The sequence below is a fragment of the Mustelus asterias genome, unplaced genomic scaffold (assembly GCF_964213995.1).
Source record: "Mustelus asterias unplaced genomic scaffold, sMusAst1.hap1.1 HAP1_SCAFFOLD_654, whole genome shotgun sequence".
Classification (NCBI taxonomy): domain Eukaryota; kingdom Metazoa; phylum Chordata; class Chondrichthyes; order Carcharhiniformes; family Triakidae; genus Mustelus; species Mustelus asterias.
The window spans coordinates 44242-63175 of NW_027590603.1; the positions used below are offsets into that span (position 1 = coordinate 44242).

The 18934-nt window shown below is 52.7% G+C and overlaps 1 protein-coding gene across 1 annotated transcript; it reads right to left on the bottom strand.

Annotated features, from left to right (window-relative positions):
• Positions 1 to 8098: 8098 nt before the first annotated feature.
• LOC144487219 (uncharacterized) lies at positions 8099 to 16147 on the bottom strand. Its single transcript, XM_078205291.1, has 4 exons — positions 15074 to 16147; positions 11724 to 12476; positions 10538 to 10686; positions 8099 to 8561 (listed from the first exon to the last, which is right to left on the bottom strand). Exons 1-4 carry the CDS (start codon positions 15111 to 15113, stop codon positions 8535 to 8537), a joined length of 969 nt encoding a protein of 322 aa, XP_078061417.1. The 5' UTR covers positions 15114 to 16147; the 3' UTR covers positions 8099 to 8534.
• Between the last annotated feature and the right edge of the window lie 2787 nt (positions 16148 to 18934).

Genomic DNA, 18934 nt, shown 5'->3' on the forward strand with positions numbered 1-18934 from the left:
TGTCAAGAACAGAAGGTTGGTTAGGGCAAGTTTAGGGCCAGTTATAGATGGCAGAGGGAAGTTATGTGTGGAACCGGAGGAGATTGGTGAAGCATTGAACCAATATTTCTCTTCGGTGTTCACGCAAGGGGACATGAATATAGCTGAGGAGGACACTGGGTTGCAAGGGAGTAGAATAGACAGTATTACAGTTGATAAGGAGGATGTGCAGGATATTCTGGAGGGTCTGAAAATAGATAAATCCCCTGGTCCGGATGGGATTTATCCAAGGATTCTCTGGGAGGCAAGAGAAGTGATTGCAGAGCCTCTGGCTCTGATCTTCAGGTCGTCGTTGGCCTCTGGTATAGTACCAGAAGATTGGAGGTTAGCGAATGTTGTCCCATTGTTTAAGAAGGGGAACAGAGACTTCCCCGGGAATTATAGACCGGTGAGTCTCACTTCTGTTGTCGGCAAGATGTTGGAAAAAATTATAAGGGATAGGATTTATAGTTATTTGGAGAGTAATGAATTGATAGGTGATAGTCAGCATGGTTTTGTGGCAGGTAGGTCGTGCCTTACTAACCTTATTGAGTTTTTTGAGAAAGTGACCAAGGAGGTGGATGGGGGCAAGGCAGTGGACGTGGTATATATGGATTTTAGTAAGGCGTTTGATAAGGTTCACCATGGTAGGCTTCTGCAGAAAATGCAGATGTATGGGATTGGGGGTGATCTAGGAAATTGGATCAGGAATTGGCTAGCGGATAGGAAACAGAGGGTGGTGGTTGATAGTAAATATTCATCATGGAGTGCGGTTACAAGTGGTGTACCTCAGGGATCTGTTTTGGGGCCACTGCTGTTTGTAATATTTATTAATGATCTGGATGAGGGTATAGTTGGGTGGATTAGCAAATTTGCTGATGACACCAAAGTCGGTGGTGTGGTAGACAGTGAGGAAGGGTGTCGTAGTTTGCAGGAAGACTTAGACAGGTTGCAAAGTTGGGCCGAGAGGTGGCGGATGGAGTTTAATGAGGAGAAGTGTGAGGTAATTCACTTTGGTAGGAATAACAGATGTGTTGAGTATAGGGCTAACGGGAGGACTTTGAATAGTGTGGAGGAGCAGAGGGATCTAGGTGTATGTGTGCATAGATCCCTGAAAGTTGGGAATCAAGTAGATAAGGTTGTTAAGAAGGCATATGGTGTCTTGGCGTTTATTGGTAGGGGGATTGAATTTAGGAGTCGTAGCGTTATGTTGCAACTGTACACAACTCTGGTGCGGCCGCACTTGGAGTACTGTGTGCAGTTCTGGTCCCCACATTACAGGAAGGATGTGGAGGCTTTGGAGAGGGTGCAGAGGAGGTTTACCAGGATGTTGCCTGGTATGGAGGGGAGATCCTATGAGGAGAGGCTGAGGGATTTGGGATTGTTTTCGCTGGAAAGGCGGCGGCTAAGAGGGGATCTTATTGAAACATATAAGATGATTAGAGGTTTAGATAGGGTGGATAGTGATAGCCTTTTTCCTCTGATGGAGAAATCCAGCACGAGGGGGCATGGCTTTAAATTGAGGGGGGGTAGTTATAGAACCGATGTCAGGGGTAGGTTCTTTACCCAGAGGGTGGTGAGGGATTGGAATGCCCTGCCAGCATCAGTAGTAAATGCGCCTAGTTTGGGGGCGTTTAAGAGATCCGTAGATAGGTTCATGGACGAAAAGAAATTGGTTTAGGTTGGAGGGTCACATTTTTTTTTTTTTTTTTAACTGGTCGGTGCAACATCGTGGGCCGAAGGGCCTGTTCTGCGCTGTAATGTTCTATGTTCTATGTTCTATGTAACATTTTCCCTGACCAACAATGCCACCCCCCCACCTTTTATCCCTCTGCCTCTATCCCGCCTGAAACATTGGAACCCTGGAACATCAATTCGAAATCCAACAAGTGCCTGATGTAAACTGATTGGCTAAAATTGAAAAACAACCTGTTGTCTTGGCAACACTGCTGTTTGGCCTTTGATGCAATGTTTCAGTCTGTGTACTCTATATGCACCTGCATCTTTTTAAAAACCTCTTAAGTACAGAAAGAAACACTTCCTTTTTTCAAGGGACCATGCAACACTTTCACCTCTTTTTACAATTTTAAAACTTACTTCACAAACACCAACTTCACAATGTTAACGAAGCAGGAATCTCTTCGGGCGAATGTTCGGTAAGGGTAATTTTAACTGTGTAACTGTAATCTTGTGTGTTTTAGTTTTCTTCTCTTAAGAGATGTTTTAGCTGAGCATGTCAAATCCCCAAAAGAGTGACTGAAATTTGTGCTTTCTCGTGTCAGTGGGGAGGTGATGGCCTAGTGGTATTATCGCCAGACTATTAATCCAGAAAGGCAGCTAATGTTCAGGGTTCAAATCCCACCACAGTAGATGGTGAAATTTGAATTCAATTCAAAAAAATATCTGGAATTAAGACTCAAGTTAAAATTGAGGGGTGGGAGGTTTAGGTGGGATTTGAGCAAAAACATTTTTACCCAGAGGGTGGTGACGGTCTGGAATGCGCTGCCTGGGAGAGTGGTGGAGGCAGGATGCCACACATCCTTCAACAAGTACTTGGATGAATACGTGGCACGCCATAACATTCAAGGATGCTGGCAGGTCAGGGCCTTTCACACGTTGGTGTGAACTCGATGGGCTGACGGGCCTCTTCTGCACTGCAGTGTTGGAGTAAAAAATTAGACGATACAAGATGGTTACCTGGTACAAAATAGACTCTGTGGAAAGACGTTAAAATCTGCTGACTTAGGCATAGACATCGCACAACGAACTAACCTTTGAGTTACATCCTGTTATTGTCTAATTACTACGGAACAGACAAAAAAAACAGACCGTGAGGTCCAGATGATCAACTTAGCTTAAGATAAAGCAGAACCGAAACAATAAGTTTTGTTAACGAGGTCAGTCGTTGCTAGGGGGGGTGGGCGTAATTGGCTAATGATGTGATCACTGCGAATGCCTGTACTTGTCAACTCTTTGAAATGTACAAAAGAAGCTCAGCTGCCATTTTTAAAATTGAGAAGGTGACTGCGAGCACTGCGGAGTGCCAAGCGCTTCTCCCAAAGCTTTGTCCAATAAACTGCATGTCGAATCTTTAAATCTGACTCCGAGCGGTGATTTCCCACAACAGCAGTGTTGTGTGATTCTGTGAATGTTCAGTCAGGATAATTTTAACTGTGTAAACGTAATCTTGTGTGTTTTAGTTTTTTTTTCCTTTGGAGATGTTTTAACTTAACATGTCAAATCCCCAAAAGTGTGACTGAAATTTATGCTTTCTCACTTCAGCGGGAAGGCAGTGGCCTAGTGGTATTATCGCCGGACTATTAATCCAGAAACGCAGCTGATGTTCGGGGTTCGAATCCCGCCACGGCAGAGGGTGGAATTTCAATTCCATAAAAAAATACCTGGAATTAAATATCTACTGATGACCATTGTCGATTGTGGGAAAAACCCACCTGCTTCACTGATGTCCTTTAGGGAAGGAAATCTGCCGTCCTGACCCGGTCTGGCCTACATGTGACTCCAGAGCCACAGCAATGTGGTTGACACTCAACTGCCCTCTGAAATGGCCGAGGGAGATGCTCAGTTCCAGGGCAACTAGGGATGGGCAATGAATGCTGGCCAGCCAGCGACGCCCGTGTCCCACAAATGAATAAAAAATAAACCTTCTTATGGTTCTTAACCGAGACCCTTAATCCAGTTAATTGATGGACAGAAAAAACTTTTATCTGTAAATCAAATCACGTTTCTATTAGGAAAATGTAGAAGAACATTAAATACTTTAATTACTGTTGTAAGACAAATTCCCTCAGACATAATCACAAGTAAATGATTCCATTCCCCTATACATCTACTAAAAGATATTTGCAAACATAGATTTTAAAGACTTGTACTTTACTAATGGACCTGTAGGGGTGCAGCTACCCACTCATGCTGGACTGGCAGGGAGAAGGACCAGACTTCACCAATCTCCTTTCTCCTTCTTTCCTTCTGTTCTCCTCTTCCGATCCTGTCACCCAAAGCTCCAGAATTTATTCTCTGGAGCTTGGCTGGAACACATGCATTCCCGCACGTAGGCACTGACATATCGTTCCGATTGGTTCATTCCACACACCCACACACTCAAACTCAGCCTCCCGGATCCATTCCGGATCTGACTCCCTCTCCGTCTGATCGGTTTGGAATGTCCGGGAAGCGGTGCTACACCTTCTCCCTCGAAGGCAACCGTTATCCAGAACCCCGCTGACTTTATCATCGGTTGGAAAACCAAAGACATTTGTGGCAACTGAGAGAAGCAGTTCGCCTGCCCTCAGGCCGGAGTTAAAAACGTTTTGTCCTGAAGTTAGCCCATATTTCCAATCTGGCCTCAGTACTGTCCTTCCTTCATTTGGCCGTTTAGCATGAGACTAGAGCTGGCCGACTACAGGGTAAAGTACAAAAATTAAAGAGTTGTGATAGCTTGCCAAGTTTCCCTTTGAGAGTTCTCACCAGAGATTTACCACCTGCCCGATTGTAAGACTGAATTGATTTGATTTATTATTGTCATGTGTATTGGGACAGTAAGAAGTCTCACAACACCAATCGAAAGTCCCAACAGGTTTACCTGGAATCACGAGCTTTCGGAGCGCTGCTCCTTCACCAAGACTCACCTGATGAAGGAGCAGCGCTCCGAAAGCTTGTGATTTGGAGATGCCGGCATTGGTACCAAAGATGACAAAGCTTGTGATTCCAAATAAACCTGTTGGACTTGATTTGGACAACGCCGGCATCTCCACATTAAATATATTGGGATATAGTGAGAAGTATTGATTCCTACATGCTATACAGACAAAGCATACCGTTCATAGAGTACAGAAGGGAGAAGGAAAGTAGAGGGTGCAGAATGTAGTGTTCCAGTCAAGATAGGGTGTAGAGAAAGATCAGCTGAATATTTGATTTGATTTATTATTGTCACATGTATCGGGATACAGTGAAAAGTATTGTTTCTTGCACGCTATACAGAGCATACCATTCATAGAGTACAAAGGAGAGAAGGAAAGTAGAGAGTGCAGAATGTAGTGTTACAGTCACAGCTAGGGGTGTAGAGAAAGATCAACTTAATGCGAGGTGGGTCCATTCAAAAGTCTGACAGCAGCAGGGAAGAAGCTGTTCTTGAGTCGGTCGGTACGTGACCTCAGACTTTTGTATCTTTTTCCCGACGGAAGAAGGTGGAAGAGAGAATGTCCGGGGTGCGTGGGGGTCCTTGATTATGCCGGCTGCTTTTCCCCGAGGCAGCGGGAAGTGTAGACGGAGTCAATGGATGGGAGGCTGGTTTGCGTGATGGATTGGGCTACATTCACGACCCTTTGTAGTTTCTTGTGGTCTTGGGCAGAGCAGGAGCCCCAGACCGAGCTGTGATACAACCCGGAAAGGATGCTTTCTATGGGGCATCTGTAAAAGTTGGTGAGAGTTGTAGCGGACATGCCAAATTTCCTTAAACGGTGGGCACAGTGGGTTAGCACTGCTGCCTCACAGCGCCAGGGACGTGGGTTTGATTCCCGGCTTGGGTCACTGTCTGTGTGGAGTCTGCACGTTCTCCCCGTGTCTGCGTGGGTTTCCTCCGGGTGCTCCGGTTTCCTCCCACAGTCCGAAAGACGTGTTGGTTAGGGTGCATTGGCCGTGCTAAATGCTCCCTCAGTGTTACCCGAACAGGCGCCAGGAGTGTGGCGACTAGGGGATTTTCACAGTGACTTCATTGCAGTGTTAATGTAAGCCGACTTGTGACACTAATAAATAACCCTTTAAACTTGGAAGCAAAGGTGTTGGTGGGGCTTTCTTAAACATTGCGTTGGCGTGGAGGGACCAGGACAGGTTGTTGGTGATCTGGACACCTCGAAACTCGAAGCTGTCGACCATTTCTACTTTGTCCCCGTTGATGTAGACAGGGGAATGTCCTTCACAATGCTTCCTGGAGTCGATGACAATCTCCTTCATTTTGTTGACACTGAGGGAGAGATTATTACCGTTGCACAAGTTCACCAGATTCTCTATCTCCTTCCCGCACTCCATCTCGTCATTGTTTGAGATCCGACCCACGACAGTGACATCATCAGCGAACTTGAAAAGGGGGTTGGAAAGAAATTTGGCCGCACATCTTAAGTGTACAAGGAGGCGGAGGGAATGGAGGAAATAAGTTACGAGGAACTTAAGGAACATTAACATACAGAGGGATCTGGGCGTACAGGTCCACAGTTCCCTAAAAGTGGCAACACCAGTGGCTACGGTGATTAAGAAGGCGTACAGCGCGCTTGCCTTCATCGGCCGGGGCATCGAGTACAAGAGTTGGGGAATCATGTTGCAGCGATATAACACCTTGGTCAGGCCGCGTTTGGAGTATTGCGTGCAGTTCTGGTCACCGCACTACCAGAAGGACGTTGGAAGCTTTGGAGAGAGTGCAAAGCAGGTTCACCAGGATGTTGCCTGGTCCGGAGGGCGTTGGCTATGAGGAGAGGTTGGATAAACCGGGATTGTTTTCACTGGAAAGACGGAGGCTGAGGGGAAACCTGGTCTACAAGATGACGGAGAGGTAGAGACAGGGGGGACAGTCAGAGGCTTTTTCCCCAAAGTGGAAGTGTCAATTTCGCGGGGGGGGCACAGGTTCAGGGTGAGAGGGGGGAAAGTTTAAGGGAGATGTGCGGGGGATGGTTTTCACACAGAGGGTGGTGGGTGCCTGGAACGCTCTGCCCGAGGAGGTGGTGGAAGCCGGGACATTAACAACATTTAAGAGGCATCTGGATGGGTCCATGAATAGGGAGGGAATCGAGGGATACGCACCGAGTCAGGGCAGAGGTTTTATTTGTAGTTTAGTTCGGGCATCGTGATCGACACGGGTTTGGAGGGCCGGAGGGCCAGTTCCTGCGCTGTACTCGGTTCCACTCTCCCTATCCCTCGGTTAGACCCACACTGGGAGCACCGTGCACAGTTCCGGTCTCCCTATCCCTCGGTTAGACCCACACTGGGAGCACCGTGCACAGTTCCGGTCTCCCTATCCCTCGGTTAGACCCACACTGGGAGCACTGTGCACAGTTCCGGTCTCCCTATCCCTCGGTTAGACCCACACTGGGAGCACCGTGCACAGTTCCGGTCTCCCTATCCCTCGGTTAGACCCACACTGGGAGCACTGTGCACAGTTCCCGTCTCCGTATCCCTCGGTTAGACCCACACTGGGAGCACCGTGCACAGTTCCGGTCTCCGTATCCCTCGGTTAGACCCACACTGGGAGCACCATGCACAGTTCCGGTCTCCCTATCCCTCGGTTAGACCCACACTGGGAGCACCGTGCACAGTTCCAGTCTCCGTATCCCTCGGTTAGACCACACTGGGAGCACTGTGCACAGTTCCGGTCTCCGTATCCCTCGGTTAGACCCACACTGGAAGCACCATGCACAGTTCCGATCACCGTATCCCTCGGTTAGACCCACACTGGGAGCACCGTGCACAGTTCCGGTCTCCGTATCCATCAGTTAGACCCACACTGGGAGCTCCGTGCACAGTTCCGGTCTCCGTATCCCTCAGTTAGACCCACGCTGGGAGCACCGTGCACAGTTCCGGTCTCCGTATCCCTCGGTTAGACCCACACTGGGAGCACCGTGCACAGTTCCCGTCTCCCTATCCCTCGGTTAGACCCACACTGGGAGCACCGTGCACAGTTCCGGTCTCCGTATCCCTCAGTTAGACCCACACTGGGAGCACCGTGCACAGTTCCCGTCTCCCTATCCCTCGGTTAGACCCACACTGGGAGCACTGTGCACAGTTCCGGTCTCCGTATCCCTCGGTTAGACCCACACTGGGAGCACCGTGCACAGTTCCGGTCTCCGTATCCCTCGGTTAGACCCCACTGGGAGCACCGTGCACAGTTCCGGTCTCCGTATCCCTCGGTTAGACCCACACTGGGAGCACCGTGCACAGTTCCGGTCTCCGTATCCCTCGGTTAGACCCCACTGGGAGCACCGTGCACAGTTCCGGTCTCCGTATCCCTCGATTAGACCACACTGGAAGCACTGTGCACAGTTCCGGTCTCCGTATCCCTCGGTTAGACCACACTGGGAGCACCGTGCACAGTTCCGGTCTCCGTATCCCTCGGTTAGACCCACACTGGGAGCACCGTGCACAGTTGTAGTCACCATTGCACAAGGGGATATAGATTCTCATGACCATATTGTCAGAACATTTCCAGGAATGATGACTTGTAGGTGTTTTATTTAGTGGGCCAAGCGGCCAAGTCTGAATACAAGAGTGTGAAAACAGGAAGTGATGGTGTTGTAACAGCGACACCGGGGAGTAGAGAGTTAAAAACGTTTCTTAAATAGAAGAATTCACAGGCCTATTGACAAAGAAACGCCTCAAGTCCAAATGGCCGTGCCAGGTACTCAGATGAGCTGGTTTGACAAATCCAGCGGTGTCTGGCAGAGCAGAGATCATTGTTCCATTTGCCGGGTTTGAATCGCGCCCCTTTGGTGACGCACCGTTCCACGCCCCGGTTATTTGGCTCCTCCATGGCCCAAAACCTGCCGGGAAAAAGCAACAAGTCAGCAAGTCGCTGGCGTGGGAACCGTCGAGATCCTTTCCCAGCCAATCAACCCTCCTCTCCCTCCTCCTCCCGAACTTGCTCTCTACTGCTACCCCCTCCCCAGGGCCCGGTGGTCTCACATGGCAATAAACAATACGGCCAGAATCCCGGGAACCCCGTTACACTGGACACCAAGGGACAACTCCCCCTAACCTGCACATCTTTGGACACTAAGGGACAATTTAGCATGGCCAATCCACCGAACCCACACATCTTTGGACACTAAGGGGCAATTTAGCATGGCCAATCCCCCTAACCTGCACATCTTTGGACACTAAGGGACAATTTAGCATGGCCAATCCACCTAACCTGCACATCTTTGGACACTAAGGGGCAATTTAGCGTGGCCAATCCACCTAACCTGCACGTCGTTGGACACTAAGGGGCAATTTAGCATGGCCAATCCACCTAACCTACACATCTTTGGACACTAAGGGACAATTTAGCATGGCCAATCCACCTAACCTACACATCTTTGGACACTAAGGGGTAATTTAGCATGGCCAATCCCTCAGCACTGACCCTCCCACAGTGCGGCACTCCCTCAGCACCGATCCTCCCACAGTGCGGCGCTCCCTCAGCACCGATCCTCCCACAGTGCGGCGCTCCCTCAGCACTGACCCTCCCACAGTGCGGCGCTCCCTCAGCACTGACCCTCCGACAGTGCGGCGCTCCCTCAGCACTGACCCTCCCACAGTGCGGCGCTCCCTCAGCACTGACCCTCCCACAGTGCGGCGCTCCCTCAGCACTGACCCTCCCACAGTGCGGCGCTCCCTCAGCACTGACCCTCCCACAGTGCGGCGCTCCCTCAGCACTGACCCTCCCACAGTGTGGCACACCCTCAGCACTGACCCTCCCACAGTGCGGCACTCCCACAGCACCGACCCTCCCACAGTGCGGCACTCCCTCAGCACCGACCCTCCCACAGTGCGGCGCTCCCTCAGCACTGACCCTCCCACAGTGCAGCGCTCCCTCAGCACCGACCCTCCCACAGTGCGGCGCTCCCTCAGCACTGACCCTCCCACAGTGCGGCACTCCCTCAGCACTGACCCTCCCACAGTGCGGCGCTCCCTCAGCACTGACCCTCCCACAGTGCGGCGCTCCCTCAGCACCGACCCTCCCACAGTGCGGCGCTCCCTCAGCACTGACCCTCCCACAGTGCGGCGCTCCCTCAGCACCGACCCTCCCACAGTGCGGCGCTCCCTCAGCACTGACCCTCCCACAGTGCGGCGCTCCCTCAGCACTGACCCTCCCACAGTGCGGCGCTCCCTCAGCACTGACCCTCCCACAGTGCGGCGCTCCCTCAGCACTGACCCTCCCACAGTGCGGCGCTCCCTCAGCACCGACCCTCCCACAGTGCGGCGCTCCCTCAGCACTGACCCTCCCACAGTGCGGCGCTCCCTCAGCATCGACCCTCCCACAGTGCGGCGCTCCCTCAGCACCAACCCTCCCACAGTGCGGCACTCCCTCAGCACTGACCCTCCCACAATGCTGCACTCCCTCAGCACCGACCCTCCCACAGTGCGGCGCTCCCTCAGCACCAACCCTCCCACAGTGCGGCACTCCCTCAGCACTGACCCTCCCACAATGCTGCACTCCCTCAGCACCGACCCTCCCACAGTGCGGCGCTCCCTCAGCACTGACCCTCCCACAGTGCGGCGCTCCCTCAGCACTGACCCTCCCACAATGCTGCACTCCCTCAGCACCGACCCTCCCAAAGTGCGGCACTCCCTCAGCACTGACCCTCCCACAGTGCGGCGCTCCCTCAGCACTGACCCTCCCACAGTGTGGCGCTCCCATTTCCCGCGTCCCCTGCCCACTAAGGGAGGGTAGAACCTCTGGCTGGCCTGAGAGAGGCTTTACACTGATACCCCCCCCCCACCCGCCTACTCCCCCCCCTCTCCCCCACCCTACCTGCTGGCTCTGGCTGGTCACTATGGCGAGGGTGCTATTATTAGCCGCGCAGGAGTGGTTGGCACCCTGCCAGTCGCTCATCTCCGTTGAGAAGTAGTAACAGGTCTTGTTGAATTCTGACCAGTCCCTGGGGCAAGTGTTGATGCCATCTGCAATCAGTGCAAACAAGATGGTTTAACCTCCATTGCAACCCTGGATCCAGAAACAGCACCATCCCTCCATCCCCGAAACAGCACCATCCCTCCATCCCCGAAACAGCACCATCCCTCCATCCCCGAAACAGCACCATCCCTCCATCCCCGAAACAGCACCATCCCTCCATCCCCGAAACAGCCCCATGCACCAACCTTTTCCAGATGCCCCATAGAAAGCATCCTTTCCGGGTGTATCACAGCTCGGTCTGGGGCTCCTGCTCTGCCCAAGACTGCAAGGAACTACAAAGGGTCGTGAACGTAGCCCAGTCCCATCACACAAACCCAGCCTCCCATCCATTGACTCCGTCTACACTTCCCGCTGCCTCGGGGAAAAGCAGCCGGCATAATCGAGGACCCCCCACTCACCCCGGACATTCTCTCTTCCACCTTCTTCCATCGGGAAAAAGATACAAAAGTCTGAGGTCACGAACCGACCGACTCGAGAACAGCTTCTTCCCTGCTGCTTTTGGATGGACCCACCTTATATTAAGTTGATCTTTCTCTGCACCCGAGCTGTGACTGTAACTGGGGAAGCGATGGCCTGGTGACATAATCGCTAGGCTATTAATCCAGAAACTCAGCCAATGCTCTGGGGACACGGGTTCGAATCCCACCCACGGCAGGTGGTGGAATTTGAATTCAATGAATAAAATATCTGGAACTAAGAATCTACTGATGACTCCTTGTCGATTGTCGGGAAAACCCATCTGATTCCCTTTAGGGAAGGAAATCTGCCGTCCTTACCCCGGTCTGGCCTACATGTGACTCCAGAGCCACAGCAATGAGGTTGACTCTCAACTGCCCTCCAAGGGCAACTAGGGATGGGCAATAAATGCTGGCCAGCCAGCGACGCCCGTGTCCCACAAATGAACACACACGCACACGCACGCACGCATGGGGACTGCAGTGGGTTCAAGATGGTGGCTTGCCCGCATGGATAGGCCTTGGTTTCAGGAGACCTAAACACCACCCAACCCCCAGCTCACACTTACCATCAACGAGGGTGTTCAATAATTCACAGGTCCTGACCAATAACTGGCCGCAGTTCTTGTTTTGACGGCTGTAATCATGTTCCAGTCTGCTGTAGTTTGCCTGTAGGATGTTGTGCCCTTCTTCCAATTGGCTGTAGTTTGCCTGTAGACTCTTGTATCTCTGTTCCAATTGGCTGTAGTTTGCCCGTAGACTGTTGTGCCCTTCTTCCAATTGGCTGTAGTTTGCCTCTGGGATGTTGTGCCCTTCTTCCAATTGGCTGTAGTTTGCCTGTAGACTCTTGTATCTCTGTTCCAATTGGCTGTAGTTTGCCCGTAGACTGTTGTGCCCTTCTTCCAATTGGCTGTAGTTTGCCTCTGGGATGTTGTGCCCTTCTTCCAATTGGCTGTAGTTTGCCTGTAGACTCTTGTATCTCGGTTCCAATTGGCTGTAGTTTGCCCGTAGACTGTTGTGCCCTTCTTCCAATTGGCTGTAGTTTGCCTGTAGGTTGTTGTGCCCGTCTTCCAATTGGCTGTACTTTGCCTGTAGGATGTTGTGCCCTTCTTCCAATTGGCTGTAGTTTGCCCGTAGACTGTTGTGCCCTTCTTCCAATTGGCTGTAGTTTGCCTGTAGGTTGTTGTGCCCTTCTTCCAATTGGCTGTACTTTGCCTGTAGGTTGTTGAGCCCTTCTTCCAATTGGCTGTGCTTTGCCTGTAGGTTGTTGAGTCCTTCTTCCAATTGGCTGTGCTTAGCCTGGAGCTGATGGTAGTTCGAGCCTAGAGTTCAGAGGGTAAAGTTCAAGGTCAGTGTTGGGTTCAGCGGTGATTCTGAGTGACCCACGTTCCTGGTGTTTGGGCGCTACAGCGCGCCGTCACTCCCGGAGGAGACGACTGAGGGTTGGAGAATGACTGGGAGGGTCTTCCCCGGTGACTGTCGACAACGGGGGACAAATATATCCCCCGGGATTCCCCCACTCGCTCCCTCCAAATCCCTCACTGTCTCCTCCACTCCCTCCCCTCACACCAAATTCTCTCTCTCTCTCTCCCCCCTTTCCAGCACCCTCAATATCCCTCACTCCCTCCTTCAATCACCCTCAATATCCCTCACTCCCTCCTTCAATCACCCTCACTATCCCTCACTCCCTCCTTCAATCACCCTCAATATCCCTCACTCCCTCCTTCAATCACCCTCAATATCCCTCACTCCCTCCTTCAATCACCCTCAATATCCCTCACTCCCTCCTTCAATCACCCTCGATATCCCTCACTCCCTCCTTCAATCACCCTCCATATCCCTCACTCCCTCCTTCAATCACCCTCAATATCCCTCACTCCCTCCTTCAATCACCCTCAATATCCCTCACTCCCTCCTTCAATCACCCTCAATATCCCTCACTCCCTCCTTCAATCACCCTCAATATCCCTCACTCCCTCCTTCAATCACCCTCAATATCCCTCACTCCCTCCTTCAATCACCCTCAATATCCCTCACTCCCTCCTTCAATCACCCTCAATATCCCTCACTCCCTCCTTCAATCACCCTCAATATCCCTCACTCCCTCCTTCAATCACCCTCAATATCCCTCACTCCCTCCTTCAATCACCCTCAATATCCCTCACTCCCTCCTTCAATCACCCTCAATATCCCTCACTCCCTCCTTCAATCACCCTCAATATCCCTCACTCCCTCATCTACATCCCTCTCCCCTCCTGCCCCCAATTCCCTCACTTCCTACCCCATTCAATCACCCTCAATGTCCCTCACTCCCTCCTCCTCACCTCTGCTGCACCCAATTCCCTCATTTCCTACCACTCTCAATCTCCCTCCACCTCAGGCCTCGCCCCCTTCCCCTGTCTGTTCTATCAATGACCGGGGGCGTAGGTTTAAGGTGCGAGGGGCAAGGTTTAAAGGAGATGTACGAAGCAGGTTTTTTACACAGAGGGTGGTGGGAGCCTGGAACTCGCTGCCGGGGGAGGTTGTGGAAGCTGATACGATAGTGACTTTTCAGGGGCATCTGGACAAATACATGAGTAGGGATGGGAATAGGGTCCCCGGAGGGTAGGGAGTTTTAGTCCAGAGGGGCAGCATGGATGGTGCAGGCTTGGAGGGCCGAATGGCCTGTTCATGTGCTGTAATTTTCTTTGTTCTTTGTCTGATTCCCTCCCTCCCTCCATCTCACCTTCACAACCCCTCGGTTGTCCACTCCCGCTCCCTTCTCAACTCACCCACTTGAAGCAACACTGGCCAATCCTTTCCTCAACCACTCAATGGGTTCGAACACGTCTTATAGAACGGGTTGGTGTGGGGTCGGGTGGAGGTGGCGGGAGAGATTCCAGCACTCAGGGAGGGTCAGCGCTGAGAGAGCACCGCACTGTGGGAGAGTCGGTGCTGAGGGAGCGCCGCACTGTGGGAGGGTCAGTGCTGAGGGAGCGCCGCACTGTGGGAGGGTCAGTGCTGAGGGAGCGCCGCACTGTGGGAGGGTCGGTGCTGAGGGAGCGCCACACTGTGGGAGGGTCGGTGCTGAGGGAGCGCCGCACTGTGGGAGGGTCAGTGCTGAGGGAGTGTCGCACTGTGGGAGGGTCAGTGTTGAGGGAGCGCCGCACTGTGGGAGGGTCAGTGCTGAGGGAGCGCCGCACTGTGGGAGGGTCGGTGCTGAGGGAGCGCCGCACTGTGGGAGGGTCAGTGCTGAGGGAGCGCCGCACTGTGGGAGGGTCAGTGCTGAGGGAGCGCCGCACTGTGGGAGGGTCAGTGCTGAGGGAGCGCCGCACTGTGGGAGGGTCAGTGCTGAGGGAGCGCCGCACTGTGGGAGGGTCGATGCTGAGGGAGCGCCACACTGTGGGAGGGTCGGTGCTGAGGGAGCGCCACACTGTGGGAGGGTCAGTGCTGAGGGAGCGCCGCACTGTGGGAGGGTCAGTGCTGAGGGAGCGCCGCACTGTGGGAGGGTCAGTGCTGAGGGAGCGCCGCACTGTGGGAGGGTCAGTGCTGAGGGAGTGCCGCACTGTGGGAGGGTCAGTGCTGAGGGAGCGCCGCACTGTGGGAGGGTCAGTGCTGAGGGAGCGCCGCACTGTGGGAGGGTCGGTGCTGAGGGAGCACCGCACTGTGGGAGGGTCAGTGCTGAGGGAGCGCCGCACTGTGGGAGGGTCTGTGCTGAGGGAGCGCCGCACTGTGGGAGGGTCAGTGCTGAAGGAGCGCCGCACTGTGGGAGGGTCGGTGCTGAGGGAGTGCCGCACTGTGGGAGGGTCAGTGCTGAGGGTGCGCCGCACTGTGGGGGGGTCGGTGCTGAGGGAGCGCCGCACTGTGGGAGGGTCGGTGCTGAGGGAGCGCCGCACTGTGGGAGGGTCAGTGCTGAGGGCTCGATTGCTAATGAACTCACCGACTGTGAGGAAGAGCAGTCTGAGTAGGAGCTTATCCATCGCCCGTTGCTTCTGTGTGTCCAGTGTGGTGATAGAGGCTGGAGCACGAGAGAGAGGGAACGAGAGAGAGAGAGACACCCTGGTGAGGTGTGCATGGTCAGTGAGTCTCGACAGCTGTCCTCTCGTCCTCCAGCTCCTGAGGTCACTGCGATCGATCTCCTGGTGCCTGACTCTCCTTCCTGTCCGAGATGTATCTTTGTGCTGTCGGTTCCACCCAGATCTGGAAAGCCTGGCTGGCTGCCTAACCTCCTTCCCCTTTGTGGAAATACCGTTCTGTTGTAACTGCTCTGTGTGTGTGTGAGTGAGCGAGCCTGAGTCATGCAGAACTCAGCTAATGCAGAGCTCGGAAACTGGAGGTCTTGTTCCCTCAGCCAGGCCCACAGGGCAACACCCTGACAGTATTTGGCCCGTTTACTGTGTGCTTGCCCTGTCAACGACACAGAGTACAGGAATGAGACAGAGAATCTGGTGAACTGGTAACAATAATCTCTCCCTCAATGTCAACAAAACCCAGGAGATTGTCATCGACTTCAGGAAGCGTAAAGGAGAACATTCCCCTGTCTACATCGACGGGGACGAAGTAGAAATGGTCGAGAGCTTCAAGTCTTCAGTGTCTAGATCACCAACAACCTGTCCTGGTCCCCCCCACGCCGACACTATAGTTAAGAAAGTCCCACCAACGCCTCTACTTTCTCAGGAGACGAAGGAAATTTGGCCTGTCAGCTCCGACTCTCACCAACTTTTACAGATGCCCCATAGAAAGCATCCTTTCCGGTTGTATCACAGCTTGGTCTGGGGCTCCTGCTCTGCCCAAGACCGCAAGGAACTACAAAGGGTCGTGAATGTAGCCCAATCCCATCACCAGCCTCCCATCCATTGACTCCGTCTACACTTCCCGCTGCCTCGGGGAAAAGCAGCCGGCATAATCAAGGACCCCACGCACCCCGGACATTCTCTCTTCCACCTTCTTCCCTCGGGAAAAAGATACAAAAGTCTGAGGTCACGTACCGACCGACTCAAGAACAGCTTCTTCCCTGCTGCCGTCAGACTTTTGAATGGACCGACCTCGCATTAAGTTGATCTTTCTCTACACCCCGAGCTGTGACTGTGACACTGCATTCTGCACTCTCCCCTTTCCTTCTCTATGAACCGTATGCTTTGTCTGTAGAGAGGGGACTGGGATACACCAGTCAGTGGACAGATATCTCCCTGAAAGAGGGAGAGAGAGGACTGAGAGACACCAGCCAGTGTACAGATATCTCCCTGAGAGAGAGAGAGAGGACTGAGAGACACCAGTCAGTGTACCGAGAGCGAGAGAGGACTGAGAGACACCAGTCAGTGAACAGATATCTCCCTGAGAGAGAGAGAGGGGACTGAGAGACTCCAGTCAGTGTACAGATATCTCCCTGAGAGAGAGAGAGGGGACTGAGAGACACCAGTCAGTGTACAGATATCTCCCTGAGAGAGAGAGAGGGGACTGAGAGACTCCAGTCAGTGTACAGATATCTCCCTGAGACAGAGAGAGAGGGGAATGAGAGACACCAGTCAGTGTACAGATATCACCCTGAGAGAGAGAGAGGGGACTGAGAGACACCAGTCAGTGTACAGATATCTCCCTGAGAGAGAGAGAGGGGACTGAGAGAAACCAATCAGTGTACAGATATCTCCCTGAGAGAGAGAGAGGACTGAGAGACACCAGTCAGTGTACAGGTATCTCCCTGAGAGAGATGGGGGACTGAGAGACACCAGTCAGTGTAAAGATATCCCCCTGAGAGAGAGAGGGGACTGAGAGACACCAGTCAGTGTACAGATATCTCCCAGAGAGAGGACTGAGAGACACCAGTCAGTGTACGGATATCTCCCAGAGAGAGACAGAGAGGGGACTGAGAGACACCAGTCAGTGTAAAGATATCCCCCTGAGAGAGAGAGGGGACTGAGAGACACCAGTCAGTGAACAGGTATCTCCCTGAGAGAGATGGGGGACTGAGAGACACCAGTCAGTGTAAAGATATCCCCCTGAGAGAGAGAGGGGACTGAGAGACACCAGTCAGTGTACAGATATCTCCCTGAGAGAGATGGGGGACTGAGAGGCACCAGTCAGTGTACAGATATCCCCCTGAGAGAGAGAGGGGACTGAGAGACACCAGTCAGTGTACAGACATCCCCCTGAGAGAGAGCGGACTGAGAGACACCAGTCAGTGTACAGATATTCCCATGAGAGGGAGAGAGGGGACTGAGAGACACCAGTCAATGTACAGATATCTCCCTGAGAGAGAGAGAGAGGGGACTGAGAGACACCAGTCAGTGTACAGATATCTCCCTGAGAGAGAGGGGGGACTGAGAAACACCAGTCAGTGTACAGATATCTCCCAGAGAGAGACAGAGAGGGGACTGAGAGACACCAGTCAGTGTACAGATATCTCCCTGAGAGAGAGAGAGGACTGAGAGACACCAGTCAGTGTCCAAATATCTCCCTGAGAGAGGGGACTGAGAGACACCAGTCAGTGTACAGATATCTCCCTGAGAGAGAGAGATAGGGGACTGAGAGAGACCAGTCAGTGTACAGATATCTCCCTGAGAGAGAGAGAGAGAGAGAGGGGACTGAGAGTCACCAGTCAGTGTACAGATATCTCCCTGAGAGAGAGGGGGGACTGAGAGACACCAGTCAGTGTACAGATATCTCCCTGAGAGAGAGAGAGAGGGGACTGAGAGACACCAGTCAGTGTACAGATATCTCCCTGAGAGAGAGAGAGGGGACTGAGAGACACCAGTCAGTGTACAGATATCTCCCTGAGAGAGAGAGAGGACTGAGAGACACCAGTCAGTGTACAGATATCTCCCTGAGAGAGAGGGAGAGGGGACTGAGAGACACCAGTCAGTGTACACTCTCTCAGGGAGATATCTGTACACTGACTGGTGTCTCTCAGTCCCCTCTCTCTCTCTCAGGGAGATATCTGTACACTGACTGATGTCTCACAGTCCCCTCTCTCTCTCAGGGAGATATCTGTACACTGACTGGTGTCTCTCAGTCCTCTCTCTCTCTCTCTCTCAGGGAGATATCTGTACACTGACTGGTGTCTCTCAGTCCCCCCTCTCTCTCTCTCTCTCTCAGGAAGATATCTGTACACTGACTGGTGTCTCTCAGTCCCCTCTCTCTGGGGGATATCTGTACAATGACTGGTGTCTCTCAGTCCCCTCTCTCTGGGGGATATCTGTACACTGACTGGTGTCTCTCAGTCCCCTCTCTCTGGGGGATATCTGTACACTGACTGGTGTCTCTCAGTCCCCTCTCTCTCTCTCAGGGAGATATCTGTACACTGACTGGTGTCTCTCAGTCCCCTCTCTCTCTCTCAGGGAGATATCTGTACACTGACTGGTGTCTCTCAGTCCCCTCTCTCTCTCTCAGGGAGATATCTGTACACTGACTGGTGTCTCTCAGTCCCCCCTCTCTCTCTCTCTCAGGGAGATATCTGTACACTGACTGGTGTCTCTCAGTCCTCTCTCTCTCTCTCTCAGGGAGATATCTGTACACTGACTGGTGTCTCTCAGTCCCTTCTCTCTCTCAGGGAGATATCTGTACACTGACTGGTGTCTCTCAGTCCCCTCTCTCTCTCTCTCTCAGGGAGATATCTTTATACTGACTGGTGTCTCTCAGTCCCCTCTCTCTCTCTCAGGGGGATATCTGTACACTGACTGGTGTCTCTCAGTCCTCTCTCTCTCTCTCAGGGAGATATCTTTATACTGACTGGTGTCTCTCAGTCCTCTCTCTCTCTCAGGGAGATATCTGTACACTGACTGGTGTCTCTCAGTCCCCTCTCTCA